General features: G+C 47.8%; 1 pseudogene and 1 gene segment (V, D, J or C); both read left to right on the top strand.

Annotated features, from left to right (window-relative positions):
- LOC127548869 (immunoglobulin lambda constant 1-like) overlaps positions 1-986 on the top strand; it is a 30,774-nt pseudogene extending 29,788 nt beyond the window's left edge.
- Positions 987-1,042: 56 nt separating this feature from the next.
- LOC127548861 (immunoglobulin lambda constant 1-like) lies at positions 1,043-9,167 on the top strand. The segment is given in 3 exon segments: positions 1,043-1,113; positions 7,131-7,303; positions 8,752-9,167. Coding segments are annotated over 3 exon segments (564 nt in total).
- The last annotated feature ends 9,031 nt before the right edge of the window (positions 9,168-18,198 follow it).

Genomic DNA, 18,198 nt, shown 5'->3' with positions numbered 1-18,198 from the left:
TGGGGGCAGGGCAGGGAGGGCAGCCCTGGCCATGCACTGGACTTCCCAGCAGCACTGGCTAGGCTCTGCCTGCAGGGTTTAACAGGAGCCTGAGCAGACCCAGACTCTGACAGAACAGACGGTCTGGCCTGGACGGTGAGTGCAGAGGTCAGTGCTGACTGACCAGCAGGTGAAGAGTTTACAGGCCAGCCAGGAGAAAGACTGAGCTCCTGGTGCCCAGAAAATCAGGCCAGAGTCCACTCTACAAAAGCCAGAGAACACAGGAGCACTACTGGGGGTCAGAGGACACGGCTCCAAATCTGAGCCCTACTTCTTCCTACTCGTGGGACTTTGGTGGGACTTCCCATGGTTGGGGACTCAGTTTGTTCATCTTTATGATGGGTGGACTATAGGAAAGAAGAGCCTTCTCACCAAGACCTCTGACACACTGAGCCAGGCCTTGCTCCTTCCCACCAAGGACTTTCCAGATCTTGGTGGGATCTGGACTGGATATTCAGAGCTGGGGACCAGGGGTCACTCATGCTTTTCCTCTTCTCTACCTGACTCTCCCTCTTTTTCCACATCTCCCAGGTCAGCCCAAGGCAACCCCCACCATCAATGCCTTTGCTCCATCCCAGGATGAGCTAGACACAAAAAAGGCCACCCTCGTGTGTCTGATAAATGGCTTCTACCCAAGCACTGTGGACGTGGCTTGGACCAAGAATGGCTCCCCCGTGACCCAGGGGGTGATGACCACGCAGCCAGCCCGCCAGAGTGACAACAAGTACACAGCCAGCAGTTACCTCTCGCTCACTGATGACCAGTGGCGTTCTGGCGACATCTTCAGCTGCAAGGTCACCCATGAGGGCCAGACCCTCCACAAGGAGCTGTCCTCAACCCAGTGCACTTAGATGCCCACATGCTTCCTCCCTCACGCCCCACAATAGACTTCCCCACCTCTCCCCCCTCCTCCCCTACTTTCAATAAAAATCTTCTTTCTCATTCAATTGTCTCTCATGTCTTCTGGGTCTCATCTCCCCTCCCCTTGATGGTGGCTTGCAACATGGGGGCCCCTGACAATCCTCATGGGAAAAAGCAACACGGGCCAAGCCCCGACTGGGAGGAAGATGAAAGGTCCCTTCCAGCCAATGTGCTGACTCCTTCCCAAAGTCCTTCTCTCCATTCTGAGCCCTGACCTGAATCTAAAACTGTTTTTGTTCAAAGGGGAGACTCTCAAATGGAATGAGATGAGGAGTATGGGGGAAATGAGGGTCCAGTGCATGAATCTCATGACCTGGAGTCAGGAAAAACTGAATTCAAATTCAGCCATAAAGGCTTCCTAATTATGCCCCCTGATCTTCCTTTACTCCCTGTGTCCTTATCTATAAGATGTGAGAATGACAACATCCACCCACCTGCACTGTGGGGAGTATACAAGTAGGTCGCACCTGTAAGGCTCTTTGCCAAACTTAAACTGTTATAGAAAGACTAGCTTTTATCATTTTCATTATTATTAGCTTTGCTGAATACTCCCTTTCACCAAGGGTGCTGTGAGGATCGAATCAAATAGCTTAGCCAGCATGCGTTGCACATCTTAATGGCCTGAAGAAATCCTTGCTGGGTGATTAGATTGATCCGAATGCAGCCAGGAGGCAGGCCCAGGGTGGTGAGGGAGTGATCCTGGGAGAGTAAGAATGAGAGAAAAACCAGGCCTTTGTGACAGGGGATGTGAAGGCAGACAGGACAAAATTGGGAGGGGGCTGAATAGGCAGGGAGAGTGACAGTGAGGAGGAGGGGAAGAGAGGACCCATGCTGTGAACCTGGTTGATGGGGAGTTTGGCCACTCACTTGGCAATGGACAGGACATCACCATATCAACCTCCCTTCTACTTTTTATCCCTTGACAAGCATCCAAATACTCGCCTCCATGTTTCCCCCTCGCCTTCTGCCTTCTGGATTTCCTTACATGAGCACATCTTAATATGTAACATTAGCCCCCACACCCTCAAACTGATCAGATGTCTTTCACAAAAAAATCCTCTCCCCAAGCTAGGGCCTGGGCAAGGACCTCCTCCCACCAGGTCTCTGAGATCCTTAGGAAAATCTGGTCTCCTTACAGGTTACCATACATTGACTGTATCAAAACTTTGATCCTTGCGCAGCCTTCCCTAACTCTCCATCTCTTTCTAGTCTCCTCCATCACTGCTCTCCAGTTAAGTGGATAGAGCAGCAGCCCTAGAGCCAGATCAGGCCTTCTGTGGCTCCATCCCTCCCAAGACACAGAGCCATACCAGAACACGTGGAAGAGACCAGTGGTTCTGCTGTGTCCCCGACAGCTGCTCATGGAAGGCTGCCAGGCCAGAGTAACAAGGGCAGGGGTTCCATGGTGCCCCTGACATCTCACCTTCCCTGGGAGGTTACCATGGGCAGGCAGGGTTTAATGGCCACCAAAGAACACATCCCCATGACTAAATATAGATCCTGGCCACATGGCTTCCTTTTCTTTATGCTCTTTCATGCAGGTGCTCCCACTGCATACATTTACTCACTGGCTTCCCCTCCACAGAAGAACCCAGGCCACACTTCTCTGAGCACATCCACTTTTGTTGTTGTATGTTTTCTGCCATGTTCAGGAGCTAATCTTTTAGCTGCTCCTCCCAGGTCAGCCCCAGGCCTCCCCCTCGCTCTCCTTGTTTGGAAGGAGTTCTCCCAGCTGGCTAATAAAGATTTTGATAAGGCCTCATGAGCCATGGAAGCATACAGACACATAGAGTATCTTGAACTTGGTGTAGTCAGTAGCTGGGGAACTGCCCTGTGCCTTGGACTTGGGGACATGGCCCCAGGTGAAACATGTGAATCCCGTGAAATCACAGGAGGCTCCTGAGAGAGAGCAATTGAGAGAACTCAAACAAGAAACCTCAGATTTTCCACTGCATAAAACAGTGCACCGCGTCCTCACCAGAGGTCATAGAGGAGAACATCTGCTGCATAATCCATGGAGCCCCCATCAGGGGGACCCTGCTTACAGGTTACCATACATTGACTGTATCAAAACTTTGATCCTTGCGCAGCCTTCCCTAACTCTCCATCTCTTTCTAGTCTCCTCCATCACTGCTCTCCAGTTAAGTGGATAGAGCAGCAGCCCTAGAGCCAGGAAAGGTTCGAATATGGCCTCAGATTCTTGCTCACTGTGAGGTCCTGGCCAAGTCACAATCTCTGTCTGTTTCTTTGTTTGGGATTTTAATAGTACCTAACCAGCACAGACTCGTTATGGATATCACTTTGTCAAGCCCATAACCCAGTGTCCGTCACTCAATGGGCACTTAATACAATCTTATTTCCAGGAATCCTTTCCTTCTCCCCCAGGTAGGGATAAGGGAGCTACCTGCCAGAGGCTGCTGGAGGCCTAACTCAGACCCATAGAATGGATTTCTTCCTGTGAGAGGATGATGATGATAGAAGGAGACTGAGAGGCAGTTGCTTTCTCTGACCTCTCTCCTCTTCCCTCTGCCTCCAATTTATTTCATTCCCAATCCACAGGGAACATCTGAGAAGGCTGCTTTGTAACTCCTTCAAGTGTTATGATTCACAGCTATGGGAGGCTCTTGGAGAGCTGACCTGTCCCTTCACTTAGGCAGGGTCCTTAACACCCACTCTGTGAATCATCCTGGGCACATCTCCCATCTCTGCACCTGTGTATGACCTCTCCACCCCCAGGTACCTCTCCTTCCTCACTGAGGATCTCCAGCCTCGCTCAGACTGAGCCAGGAGACCACTTTTTCAGGAAGTCTTTGCTGGTGCTAGAAGCATCTAGAACCTTCTTTTCGTGTCTACTCTCTGTCTCCTTTGTAGAAGTCCCAGAGGTCCTTAACTACACACATAGCGCAGAGGAGAGGAAAGAAGACTGGACAAGACCAGATGACACAAGAGAAAGACTAAGGAGAGGAGAGACTGAAGTTGGAAAAAGAAAGGCAGACAAAGGGAGCAAGAGAAGGAGAAAAATGGAGTCTGCAGGCCACAGAGGAGCTCACTGTTCCACAATTCCTGTGAAAATGCCATAAGCTATAGGAAAGAGAATGGTTAGTGAGGAGCCAGAAGAGGAAGCCCAGATTCCCAAGAGTCAGTGAGGCAGACCATGGCAGACACACCCACTGCCTTTAGGGGACACAATCACTAGCCAGGCAGTAGGGGGGAACATGGAGCCTCTGCTCCTGCCCACTCAGGATCCTCCTACAGAGGCAGGAGGGTCACTTTCCTCGGCTGCTGACTCTGAGCCCCACTTTTTTAGGGGCCTAGTGATTCACACCCCACTTCCACTGAGCATCAATTTAGTTCTACAAAGAGAGATTGGCTTTGAAGCTATATAGAAAACAAGCACATGGATAATTCCCTCAGCCCTGGTGCAGAGTCAGGGGTGACAGCAGATGGGCCCCACAATTCAGCTCAGTTCAGTTCCTACTACTTTTAGTCCCAAAAAGGTAAAGTACAAAACCAGCCTAGTCAAAAATTGCACCCGGTTAGCTTCCCTGCACCAGAACTCTGCAGTCATTGATACTGAGCAGGCAACATCCCAGCCGGACGCCTGGCCTCCAGATCCTGCCAACTTGGCTGCTAGCTCAGACCAGAGGCCACTCCCATTCTCAGAAAGCTTTCCTTAGAATCACATGTCTCTAGGCTAAGGGTACAGAAGGTGGTACTCAGGCCCTCCCCTCTCCCTACATGGTGTCAGAGAAAGAATCCTTCATCCTCTAACACTAAGTTAATAAAGGCCCCCTGCATGTCTGAGTCAGGATGCTAAAACTCCATCCTGAGGAGGAGGGACCAGAAATGGACCTTTGAGAGCCAGGAAGACCCTGGTGAAGCAATGGAATATGGGCTGTTTGGGACTCACCCAATATGAGGTTCAATTCCAGCACTTCCAGCCCTAACTGGGTGACCACGACAAGGAATTGTATTTCCTTGGGGTCAGGTTCTTCATCCCCAAGGGGATGAAAAGATACTTGGACTACCTGGTCTCTGAGTCCCTTCTGATTATCACAGATGCTTTCATCCTTTGATATGAGTTTGTGGTCACTAATCCAAGGAAAAAGAACAGTGCCCACTGTTCAGGTGCAAGGAGCAACTTCAGGGTGGACTTAGGTAAGGATGACTCTAGGGGACACTTTGTGAAGATCTGCACTCTAAGGATTGTTAGGGAGATGGGGAGATAGCTCCAGGGAGCTAACCAGGAAGTTCTTTGGATCATAGATTTGTGAATAGAAGGGTTTATCTAAAAGAGTATCTAGGGCCGTCCCTTCCTATATGATGCAGCCCTTTCTATCTCTATCTCTGTATCTATCTCTGATTTTCTGTGTCTCCATCTGTCTCTTTTTATTTCTCTCTCTCTCTCTTTCTCTCTCTATCTCTCTCTCTTTCTGCTTCTATTTCTTTCCTTCCCATCACCATCACTTGCTTAGCCTGAGGCCCCCATTCGTAACATAAGAATGAGTATTGGGGTTCTTTGTCCTTCCTGGGCCCTGCTGCAACAGGAAAGACTATGAGTATAATGTGGATCTGTCTCCAGTATCAGATGGAAGAAATAGACAAAGAGGTGAGGATGAGACAGGGCCCAGGCTGCATTCATGCTGTGCTGTGCAGGCCAAGAGGAAGCTGTCTCCTGCTCAGACCCATCTCAACAACCAGATCCGCTTCTGGACTCTATAAGGGAAGAAGGACATTGACAAAGAGAAGGTAATTTTTAGGAAGAAGCAGGACTCAGCTGGGGGAGAAATGGGAGCATCATTTAAAGGAGGTGAAGGAATTGGAGAATCATTTAAAAAAAAACTCGGGGTCTGCTGTGTGAAGCTAAGATTGGGATCAGGGAAAGAGCCAAGAGAGCGGTCTTCGGCTACCTCAAGGTCTGGCTCAGCATGGAAGAAGAAGGCTCATCCTGCCAGGCTCCAGAACCCAGAATTAGAAGCAGCAGAAAAGGAAATCCACAGCAGTGGGAAGAGAGCGCTCATTCGGAGCTGTCCATGGTGGAATGACCTTGTTCATCAGCAAGCAGAGCTGAGCGCCCCCTTACTCAGGCAGGAAGGCAATTCTGAATCCAAATCCTTTGGAGGACGAGCTTCTGAGGGCTTAAAAAATGGGATGGAGTCTAGAAGCTAGAGAAGGGATAAATGCCAGAGACCTGGGAGCCTTCTCTGAGCTTCACTTTCACCTTCTAGGTCATTGTTCAGTTATGACCAACTTTTCCTGATCCCCTGGACCATAACAAGCCAGACCTTCAGTCTCCACCATCTCCCCAAGGCAGTGCAAGGGAAGAGTTTCTTTGCTACAATTGAGGCGTGCTCCACACTGCCGAGTATTCGGGAAATGCTTAGCAGCGCAGTGATTGAGTGGCCTACAGCTTGCTTGCTAAGGGCTGGTTCTGAGAGGGTGGGACTGGCCGTGGCTCACACACAGGAGGGGAACGGGGCTGAAATCTCTACATGAGTCTTATTCCCACATGGGGTAACTAACCTTGCGTCAAAAAGCCCTAGTTCTAGAAATCAAAAAAACAGACTCAGCCTTCAAAAGACTAACTGAAGCAGCCCGGATCCCTCACCTGTCTTCCCTACACTAATGACCAGTCTCTAACTTGGGGTGGGGGTGAAAGGGAACTGAATGGAGGTGGGAAATGAAGAGAAAGGCCCCTTTCAAGTCCCATTTCACCCTAAAACCCTCAAAAAGTCAGGACCTGAATCGAGGAATCAATCCCACCAGCCCCTGCAGCTCATGGCGCAACATGGCTCTACACTGTGTTAGGGGAAGGGAATGTCGGGAAAAGGAGAGCACTGCAGAACCCTGGACATTATTCTCCTCGGCCTGGGATCATCCACACCGTGTCTGTCAACTCCCTGGAAACATGATTCCCAGAAGTTTGCACCAAGAATTAGGTGATTTATGTTAAGGGCTTTGAGATCCTAAGGTAACAAGCTGTGGGGACAATATTGGAAAAGACCCTAAAAATCCCAACCTGACATGTGTTCCCTACAGTTGACTAATGAAATTCCTGAATAGGGCCCTGGCATGGCAACTCATGTCCACTCAGAAAATGGGTTTTCTCTCAAGTCTTGACTGTGGGGCAAGTGTTGACTGACTGGGGAGTTGGGGGACACCTGCCCCAGCTCTGTGAAGGCAGGGAGAGGGGCCTCTGGGCCAGATAGAGGGGCCAGTGTTCCTGTCTCACAGCTGCACAGAGGGGAAGTGGAGGGTGTGAGACAAATAACTGAGAGGTTTTTGTGCGGGTCTGTGTCACAGTGTGTGATATTCGGAGGAGGGACCCGTCTGACCGTCATTGGTGAGTCCCTCTTTTTCTCTCTCCCTTTTTGGGATACTGAAGGTTCTGGGAAAATTGCCCCTGGTTTGCTCTGCTCAGCAGTGGGTCCTATCTAGGGTCCCATTTTCCAGCTCCTCCTAAAGGTCTGCAGTCTGCTGTGGCCCCTGACCTCTGCCTTTTTGCCCCCTCCTCTCTGAGGCTCCCTTCCTCTCCAGGGCTTGTCTCAGGGACTTGGATAATCTATGGAAATAGCCTTGAGTCTCTCCCAGCCTAGCTCTGTCTCCTTCCACCCTTTGGGCTCAATGAGAAACCTTTAGAAATTCAGCCACTAAGATCTGAGCACTGGGCTGCACTCAAGGGACACTTGGGGCCGGGCACAGGGAAGTCTGGGGGAGGATGGTCAGACCTGTTCCCCGAGAGAAGGTTTGGAGGGACCGGGGAGCTGTACTTCTCAGAAGGACCCCCTCATCCTGGGGGGCCCAGTGGCCTCAGGGGACAAATAGAGGGGCATCCCTGAGACCCCGGGAGAGGAGCACACAAGAGATCTGCTCCCACAAGGGAGCAGGGAGGGAGAACATGGCCTGGGACAGAGGGGGACATCTGGCCAAAGACAGACTCCCTGGAACACCTGGGCTTCATGAAGACTGAGCACCTCTGGAACGGAGTCTGCCCAGGGCCCAGGGACTCCCCACACCAGACCCCCTGCCCAGCAGAAATGGCCCAGCACAGACTTCCTCAGAGCAGCAGGCTGACCCCGGGGGCCCGCTCCTCACCAGAGGAAGCCCCAAAGACACACTGACTCCCAGCACTCAGGGCCGGATTGCCCAAGGCAAAGGGATGGATCAGAACAGACAGGCAGAGCCCCCAGGACAGGCAGGAGAGCGGCTCTGGGGAAGTGGGGGCAGGGCAGGGAGGGCAGCCCTGGCCATGCACTGGACTTCCCAGCAGCACTGGCTAGGCTCTGCCTGCAGGGTTTAACAGGAGCCTGAGCAGACCCAGACTCTGACAGAACAGACGGTCTGGCCTGGACGGTGAGTGCAGAGGTCAGTGACCCTGACTGACCAGCAGGTGAAGAGTTTACAGGCCAGCCAGGAGAAAGACTGAGCTCCTGGTGCCCAGAAATTCAGGCCAGAGTCCACTCTACAAAAGCCAGAGAACACAGGAGCACTACTGGGGGTCAGAGGACACGGCTCCAAATCTGAGCCCTACTTCTTCCTACTCGTGGGACTTTGGTGGGACTTCCCATGGTTGGGGACTCAGTTTGTTCATCTTTATGATGGGTGGACTATAGGAGAAAAGAGTCTTCTCACCAAGACCTCTGAAGCAGTGAGCCCGGCCTTGCTCCTTCCCACCAAGAACTTTCCAGATCTTGGTGGGATCTGGACTGGATATTCAGAGCTGGGGACCAGGGGTCACTCATGCTTTTCCTCTTCTCTACCTGACTCTCCCTCTTTTTCCACATCTCCCAGGTCAGCCCAAGGCATCCCCCACCATCAATGCCTTTGCTCCATCCCAGGATGAGCTAGCCACAAAAAAGGCCACCCTCGTGTGTCTGATAAATGGCTTCTACCCAAGCACTGTGGACGTGGCTTGGACCGAGAATGGCTCCCCCGTGACGCAGGGGGTGATGACCACCCAGCCAGCCCGCCAGAGTGACAACAAGTACACAGCCAGCAGTTACCTCTCGCTCACTGATGACCAGTGGCGTTCTGGCGACATCTTCAGCTGCAAGGTCACCCATGAGGGCCAGACCCTCCACAAGGAGCTGTCCTCAACCCAGTGCACTTAGATGCCCACGTGCTTCCTCCCTCACGCCCCACAATGGACTTCCCCACCTCTCCCCCCTCCTCCCCTACTTTCAATAAAGATCTTCTTTCTCATTCAATTGTCTCTCATGTCTTCTGGGTCTGATCTCCCCTCCCCTTGATGGTGGCTCGCAACATGGGGGCCCCTGACAATCCTCATGGGAAAAAGCAACACGGGCCAAGCCCCGACTGGGAGGAGGATGAAAGGTCCCTTCCAGCCAACGTGCTGACTTCTTCCCAAAGTCCTTCTCTCCATTCTGAGCCCTGACCTGAATCTAAAACTGTTTTTGTTCAAAGGGGAGACTCTCAAATGGAATGAGATGAGGTGTATGGGGGAAATGAGGGTCCAGTGCATGAATCTCATGGCCTGGAGTCAGGAAAACCTGAATTCAAATTCAGCCATAAAGGCTTCCTAATTATGCCCCATGATCTTCCTTTACTCCCTGTGTCCTTATCTGTAAGACGTGAGAATGACAACATCCACCCACCGGCACTGTGGGGAGTATACAAGTAGGTCGCACCTGTAAGGCTCTTTGCCAAACTTAAACTGTTATAGAAAGACTAGCTTTTATCATTTTCATTATTATTAGTTTTGCTGCTATTAATAGTCCCTTTCTCCCAGAGTGCTGTGAGAATCGAATCAAATAGCTTAGCCAGCATGCCTTGCACATCTTAATGGCCTGAAGAAATCCTTTCTGAGTGATTAGATTGGTCCGAATGCAGCCAGGAGGCAGGCCCAGGGTGGTGAGGGAGTGATCCTGGGAGAGTAAGAATGAGCGACAAACCAGGCCTTTGTGACAGGGGATGTGAAGGCAGACAGGACAAAATTGGGAGGGGGCTGAATAGGCGGCGAGAGTGACAGTGAGGAGGAGGGGAAGAGAGGACCTATGTTGTGAACCTGGTTGATGGGGAGTTTGGCCACTCACTTGGCAATGGACAGGACATCACCATGACAATCTCCCTTCTGCTTTTTCTCCCTTGACAAGCATCCAAATACTCGCCTCCATGTTTCCCCCTCGCCTTCTGCCTTCTGGATTTCCTTACATGAGCACATCTTAATATGTAGCATTAGCCCCCACACCCTCAAACTGATCAGATGTCTTTCACAAAAAAATCCTCTCCCCAAGCTAGGGCCTGGGCAAGGACCTCCTCCCACCAGGTCTCTGAGATCCTTAGGAAAATCTGGTCTCCTTGCATCAGCCCTTCTGGTGGCTCCATCCCTCCCAAGACACAGAGCCATACCAGAACACATGGAAGAGACCAGTGGTTCTGCTGTGTCCCCGATAGCTGGTCACATAAGGCTGCCAGGCCAGAGTAACAAGGGCAGGGGTTCCACGGTGCCCCTGACATCTCACCTTCCCTGGGAGGTTACCATGGGCAGGCAGAGTTTAATGGCCTTCAAGCAACACATCGCCGTGACTAAATATAGATCCAAGCCACATGGCTTCCTTTTCTTGATGCTCTTTCATGCAAGTGCTCCCACTGCATACATTTACTCACTGGCTTCCCCTCCACAGAAGAACCCAGACCACACTTCTCTGAGCACATCCACTTTTGTTGTTGTATGTTTTCTGCCATGTTCAGGAGCTAATCCTTTGGCTGCTCCTCTTCCTTCTATTCCATTTCCCAGGTCAGCCCCAGGCCTCTCCCTCGATCTCCTTGTTTGGAAGGAGTTCTCCCAGCTGGCTAATAAAGATTTTGATAAGGCCTCGTGAGCTATGGAAGGATACAGACACACAGACTATCTTGAACCTGGTGTAGCCAGTAGCTGGGGAACTGCCCTGTGCCTTGGACTTGGTGACATAGCCCCAGGGGAAACACGTGAATCCTGTGAAATCACAGGAGGCTCCTGAGAGAGAGCAATTGAGAGAACTCGAACAAGAAACCTCAGATTTTCCACTGCATAAAACAGTGAACCGCGTCCTCACCAGAGATCATGGAAGAGAACATCCACTGCATTATCCATGGGAGAAAGGAGTCTCCTTCAGTGGGAGGTTCTCCAGGAACTCTGCTTACAGGTTACAGTAATACACTGACTGCATTAAAACCTTGATCCTTGTGCAACCTTCCCTAACTCTCCATCTCTTTCCACTCTCCTCCATCATGCTCTCCAGTTAAGTGGATAGAGCAGCAGCCCTGGAGCCAAGAAAGGTTCGAATATGGCCTTGGACATTTGCTTACTGTGTGGTCCTGGCCAAGTCACAACCTCTGTCTGTTTCCTTATTTTTAAAACACGGATTTTAATAGCACCTAACCAGCACAGACTCGTTATGGATATCACTTTGTCAAATCCTTGGCCCAGTGTCTGTCACACAGTGGGCACTTAATCAAATCTTTCTTCCAGTCATCCTTTCCTTCTCCCCCTACTCTGTGAATCCGTCATCCTGGGCTACTCATTGTTCCCTCCCACATCACCATATCTCCCATGTCTGCATCTTTGTATGACCCTCTCCTCCCCCCAGGTAACTCTCCTTCCTCACTGCCAAGTGGATCTCCGGCCTCACTTAGACTGAGCCAAGAGACCACTTTATCAGAAAGTCTTTCCTGGTCCTAGAAGCATCTAGAACCTTCTTTTCATGGTTACTCTCTGTCTCCTTTGTAGGAATCCTAGAAGTCCTGGAGGTCCTTAACTACATACATAGCATAGAAGAGAGGAGAAAACTGGATGAGACCAGATGAGAGGAGACAACAGGAGATGAGAAGAGAGAAAGACAATGGAGAGGAGAGACTGAAGACAGATGCTTTTTATACAGCAAAATAACTGTTGTGGTATGTATACTTATATTGTATTTAATTTATATTTTAATATATTTAACATGTATTGGTCAACCTGCCATCTGAGGGAGGGGGTGGGGGGAAAGAGGGGAAAAGTTGGAACAAAAAGTTTTGCAATTGTCAATGCTGTAAAATTACCCATACATATAACTTGTAAATAAAAAGTTATAATTAATAATAATAATAATAGATGGCTTACATATTAACTTATGGGATAGGGAGATATTACATCAATTAGGGATGAAAATCACCACAGATTTTTAGGAGGAGTCATTGCTGCTGTGGCTTCCACAGCTTCAAAAATGTCTTGGACTACCAACTCACCCATATGAGTGGAGTGATGGCCTCTGACCAAAGGACAAAAAAAAAAAAACCAGTTGCATTACATCAATTACTACAAGAACAATTAGAATTAGAACATATTGAGGAAATAAATAGCCCAGGGAACTCCCCTGTATGGATATTTTCCATAAAAACAAAAATACATCCGCTTAAAGGCCCTAATGTGTTCACTGATACCACCAAGCAAAATAAAGAAGCCATCTATTCCCCACAATTGGGCATCTCTAATATATTTACTACACCTTACACCTCAACACAGCAAAATGAGTTGTAAGCCATTACACAAGCATTGAAAAGATGTGTTGCTTGTGTACCATATTCTCGGTGGACTAACTCAAGAGGTGACAGGCCAAATGATATATTAATCAAATGGATATGACACATATGGGAAAAACATGCATTCATGTTAGAGTTGACACTTATTCAGGTTTTGTATTTGCATCTTCTCAACAAGGGGAAACTGCTTCACATGTAATAAATCACTTATGTCACTGTTTTGCCTCTATGGGTATCCCACACACCATGAAGACTGAACCCTCATATACTTCAAAAATATTAAAACAGTTCTTACATGAGTTCTCCATACATAGAACAGTAAGAGGATTCCTTACAACCCTACAGGACAGGCCATTGTAGAAAGGACTAATCAGACCCTCAAGAGACTTAAACAAAAAACAAAAAGAGTGAGATGGAGATAGGGCTACTCAGAAAGATATCGATAAAGCAGTGTACATAATACTTAAAATTTGATTAAAATGATTTAAGTCCAGCTATGAAATACTCTCTGGTGAAATAGAGAGAATCACTCAAAGATAACAGCCCGTCTTCACTAAGAAGGCCCCCTAAGAAGGAGCCATGGTAATGAAAAAGGTCTGAAGGATGGGAGGGACCCTATAGGGTTCTAATGAGAGGGGATAGGATAGACTTGTATCTCCAAGAAGAAAATCTTCAGCAGTGGATTCCAATCAGACATCTCAAAGAAAAGAAGGAAGAAGAAGCAACCATCGAAAAGGAGAAGACGTGCCCCCAAGGCCACTAGCAAGATGTTTTCTCTATATGTGGATTTGTGTCACACACACTCAAGCCAGGCAACAGATACCAAACGGTAGGCTGAACCCACTATGCCCTAGGATTGTCTCATGGGGTGGGGTATCATGTGGCACATGCTGGGTATGCAGAGGACGCCCTGTCATAGCGACCCTTTCATCTTCGTGGGAGGGTTGCAGCGATGTGTCTACATGATGGATCATCAGGTTGGCCCCTTAGAAAACAAAGCCTCCATTGGACACATTCTGGTCACTCAAAGACTGGGCCGGCAGTTTGGCACATGAAAAAAAACACCTTGGGCCCTGGTTCATGGACAAATGCCACGAGAATTGGATACCAGTTCTATACTAAGGCCTGTCTGGGAGGGAAATATGCATTCATGGGAGACTGTAACTATTACCAAAGAAACATTCGATTTTTACAATGTTACTTGTTGGAATTGTACAGTTAGTGACCGCTTGGACGCTGAAATTGAAGTCAGACTGTATTTGTGATCATCAGAGCTCATGTACCAATGCTTCCTGTCAAAAGTGAGAAATTGTATAGTACTAAGACTGATCATATGTAGAATACCATAATAGAAAAGAAGGAAACAGACTTTAATCCCATTAGAAAAAAGAGAGAAGTATCCTTGGAAATAGGAACAGAAGTAGAGTTATTGAAACTCCAGGCTCAAGTACAATGTGATTACGGATGTACAAAGGTTTGTGTAACGCCTTTGCTGTGTATAATCAAGATTATGATTGGAAAAGTATCAAGAGGGAGTTGAATGGTTTATTTCTCAATAACACAATTGAAGGGGACATAGAAAGTTTATATAAATTAGCATCTGACATAGAGAAAGCTTCTCATAAAGACCTGAATCCAGATAAAACTGGTGAAAAAATCAAACATTGGTTTCACTTTTTCACATTGGTTAAAACTGGAATCATGTATTCCCCTGTGTGTTGTTATGTTGTTACTGCCTTGTTGTTACCCTGAAATATTAGGATGCTTTTATAGATCTCTCTCTACCATCTTTTCAGAGGTTGCAGCTCAAGAAAGGACTTTTTATCTAAAAGACAAAAAGGGGGAAATTGCTGAGTTTTGGGACCTGCTGAGAAGGACTACAGAGGCCACTTCGACCTTTGGTGCACAATAAGTTTTCTGCCATGTTACAGAAACGCCCTTGTTGAGCAAAGAGCAATGATTTGTGATCATGGGAACCAGTAAGCCAAGGGTCACAGTCAATGGCTACATAAGCAAGGATGCCTGAACAGGACCTCTCTCCTGTGAGTGAGTTGCTGAATTGCTGGATTGGCTCTCCTCCATTTGGCAGATGCCATGCATATGCAAAGCCAATGAGCTGCTTTTCTGAATGGTGATTGGGGAATCATTACTGTTCACGCTGATCAGGCGAGCAAAAATGTATATCAACAAAGCTGTACAGCATAATAAACTGGAGCTCTTTTCACATTCTATGAGTCTCCCGCCTCATTCATCTTACCTCTGAGATCAAAGGGCTCAGAAGTTTTGAACTCTTAAAAGATAGCTGCAAAAATTCAGGATGGTAAGGTCATCCAGGATGAGCTATCTCACTGCCCAGACACTTACCACTGTGTCCCCAGACACATGACTAGTGGCCCCCTCCATCTTTCCCCACACATGGGCTTCCCCAGTCCATCCTCTCCTTTTCCTTCCCTTCAATAAAGACCTTGTCCTTCCTCACTCAATTTCTCTCATGCCTTCTGGGTCTGATCTCCCCTCCCCTTGATGGAAATTACAAAATTGGGGGCCCCATATCAAAGCCAAACCCCTGGACAGATGGAAGATGAAACCCTCTGACCCTACAATCCAAGGTCTGCAGTGGGTCCCCTAATCCCAGTCACACAAGATAGGGATAAAAAACAAATGACAGAAATTATCCAGGAGTAGCCCAACATGCAGGAAACATGAAGAGCATTCAGAGCAGAGGCCAGGATTACTCCAGATCAGCTTCAGACACTGGGATGGAAAAAGATCCTGCCATCCTCTGAAGCCCAGACTGCTAGGACTAGACCAGGCAGTCCTCTTCCTGACAAGTCCTGACCACAAAGCAGGGTACATACTGAGAGTCTGGGGACTCACACTGAGCCATATGTCTCTACCGCCTGGAAACCTTTGCCAAGTTACAGCCTCCCAGGACTCAGTTGCCTCATCTGTAAAGAGATCAGCTTGGATGAGGTAGATGCTCAGTTCTCATTTAGCTCTACATCTGGACCTCAAAGACTGAAATTCAAATCCAGTCAAGGAGGGCGTGATCATCTCTCTTTGGTGTACTCGCCTCCCTTCCTGAGAAGTCAAGGGAGGCTATGACCACCTATGTTCTAAAACAAAAGAAAGCGAGAGATATAAAGGGCTGGAACTCTGGAAAAGTATACTTGAACCAAGGATACTTACAGCAGGGTGTTTGCTCAGTGTGATTGATGAGATAATGGTTCTCTAGTTCACATATACTTAGTACTTAGTATGGTGATGTTCTACAGTTGGCATATGCTCAGGTGATGTAATTGTACTAAGGTACTTAAGGGCTAAGAGGACTGGAGAGAGAGAGAGAGAGAGAGAGAGAGAGAGAGAGAGAGAGAGAGTGTGTGTGTGTGTGTGTGCACACTCGAGCTCGATCTCAGACTCCAAGACTCCAGACTCCAGATTCCAAACTCCATCCTTGACCATCCTCTTGGTGGCTCTCCTGCCTTCACCACTTCACCTAAGACCAAGGCAGTTCAGAGATACTCCAGAAAGCTAGTCCGGACATTACAGTTGAATATAGACACTAAAAGTGACTTGACTTCTCTTGACCTTGTTTGGTTGAACTACCAAGTAGGTATAATAAGAGCATCTTGTTGGGAGGAGCTAATGAGAATTTCATGTAAAGTGCTTAGCACAGAATTTGGTACATAGAAGACATTCTAAAATGTTAGGTGCTATCATTACCATCATCATCATCACCATCACCATCACCACCATCATCGTCATTGCTAAGCCAAGAAAGCAGACTCCGATTCCTGGACTTAGTGATCAAAGGATTGAGTTCAAATATTACCGTGAACATTTAATTAGCCACATTACCTTGGAATAAGCACTTCCTCTTCCTAGGACTCAGCTTCCTCCACCGTAAAAATGACAGGTTGGACCAGAACACACACAAGAACCTTTCTAGGTCTCTATCCTCTGGCCATAATAATGAGGATTGTGCTGTTCCAGATCTTTCACTTGCTCAGGGGAAGGCAATTGCCAGGTGCATATGACCATCTCTCGCTACAGATGAGCACTTCTCTCAAACAGAGTCTTGTTGGGGACACTGAAAGGCTCCTGACTGGCTCAAGGTCACAACTATGCTGTGTCCAACATAGAGTTGAAACTCAGGTTTTCTGATTCCAAGAGTGACCCTCAATCATAAGAACAAGAACAGATGATGATGGAGAGTGACCTCAGGAAAGCTGGACTGGAATGGGGCCAGATAGAACTTAGATTGAAGGAGGCAGGACCAAGAATGAGCCTAGAAAAGCCAAGAAGACCCTGGGTAAAGCAATGGAAAATGGGCTGCTTGGGACTCACCCAGTATGAGATTCAATTGCAGCACTGCCAGTCCTAACTGGGTGACCAGGACAAGAAATTTTGTTTCCTGGGGGGCAAATTCTTCATCTCTAAGGGGATGAAAAGTTACTTAGACTATCTGGTCGCTGAGTTCCTTCTGATTATCACTGATGCTTTCATCCTTTGATATGAGTTTGTGGTCACTAATCCAAGGATAGAGAACAGTGCCCACTAGTCAGTTGCAAGGAGCAAGTTCAGGGTGGATGACTCGAGGATGCACTTTGTGAAGAATCTGCATTCTTAAGGATTGGTCATGAGATGAAGAAACAGGGAGCTAACCAGGAAAAAGTTCTCTAGGGTCCCATATTTATGAAAAGAAGGGGACTACCTAAAAGAGCATCTAGTTTAATCCCTTCCTAAATGAGGCATCTCTATCTTTGTCTCTAATTGTCTCTATCCCTGTGTTTCTCATTCTCTCTTTCTCTTTTTTTCTCCAATCTCTCTCTCCCCATCTCTGTCTTTCTCTCTGTCTCTCTCATTGCTTCTCTCTGTGTCTCTCTCTCAGTCTCTGTATGTCTCACTGTCTCCGAATCTCTATCTCCATATCTCTGTCTCTCTGTCTCTGTCTCTCTCTGTGTCTGTCTGCCTCTCTCTCTCTTTTTCCTCCCCATCACTTTCTTGGGCTGAGATCTTCATTTATAACAGAAGTATGTGGATTGGGGTCCTTTGTCCTTCCTGGGCCGGCTAAAACAGGAGGGACTCTATGTTTAACCTGGTTACTGTCCTCAAAAGACACCTGTCTATATTATCAGATGAAGGAAATAGACTATCAGGGTGAGGATGAGGCAGGGGCCAGAGTGCACTCGGATCATGATGTCCAGGGCAAAAAAGTTGTCCCCTGTTCTGCTCAGACACCATCTCAAGAACCAGTTTCACTTCTGCACTCCATAACTGAGAAAGATATTTACAAAATAGAAGGTCATTTTTGAAAAGGAAGAGGATCCACCTAGTGAAGGAATGAGAAAGTAAGGACCATATAGAAAGATTTTATTATTATTATTATAGCTTTTTATTGACAGAACATATGCATGGGTAATTTTTCAACATTGACCCTTGCAAACACTTCTGTTCCAACATTTCCCTTCCTTCCCTCCACCCCCTCCCCTAGATGGCAGGCAGTCTCATACATGTTAAACTTGTTAAAATATATATCAAATACAATATATGTGTACATATTTGTACAGTTCTCTTGTTGCACAAGAAAAATCAGATTTAAAAAGGTAAAAATAACTGGGAAAAAAACATAAATGCAAGCAGTCCACATTCATTTCCCAGTGTTCTTTTGCTGGACTTGCAGAAACACTTCACGACACTGGGGGTCTTCTGTGTGAA

Source organism: Antechinus flavipes, chromosome 1 (genome assembly GCF_016432865.1).
Source record: "Antechinus flavipes isolate AdamAnt ecotype Samford, QLD, Australia chromosome 1, AdamAnt_v2, whole genome shotgun sequence".
NCBI lineage: Eukaryota > Metazoa > Chordata > Mammalia > Dasyuromorphia > Dasyuridae > Antechinus > Antechinus flavipes.
Note: the sequence above shows the minus strand (reverse complement) of the source record. Positions and strands in the feature narration are given on the sequence as shown.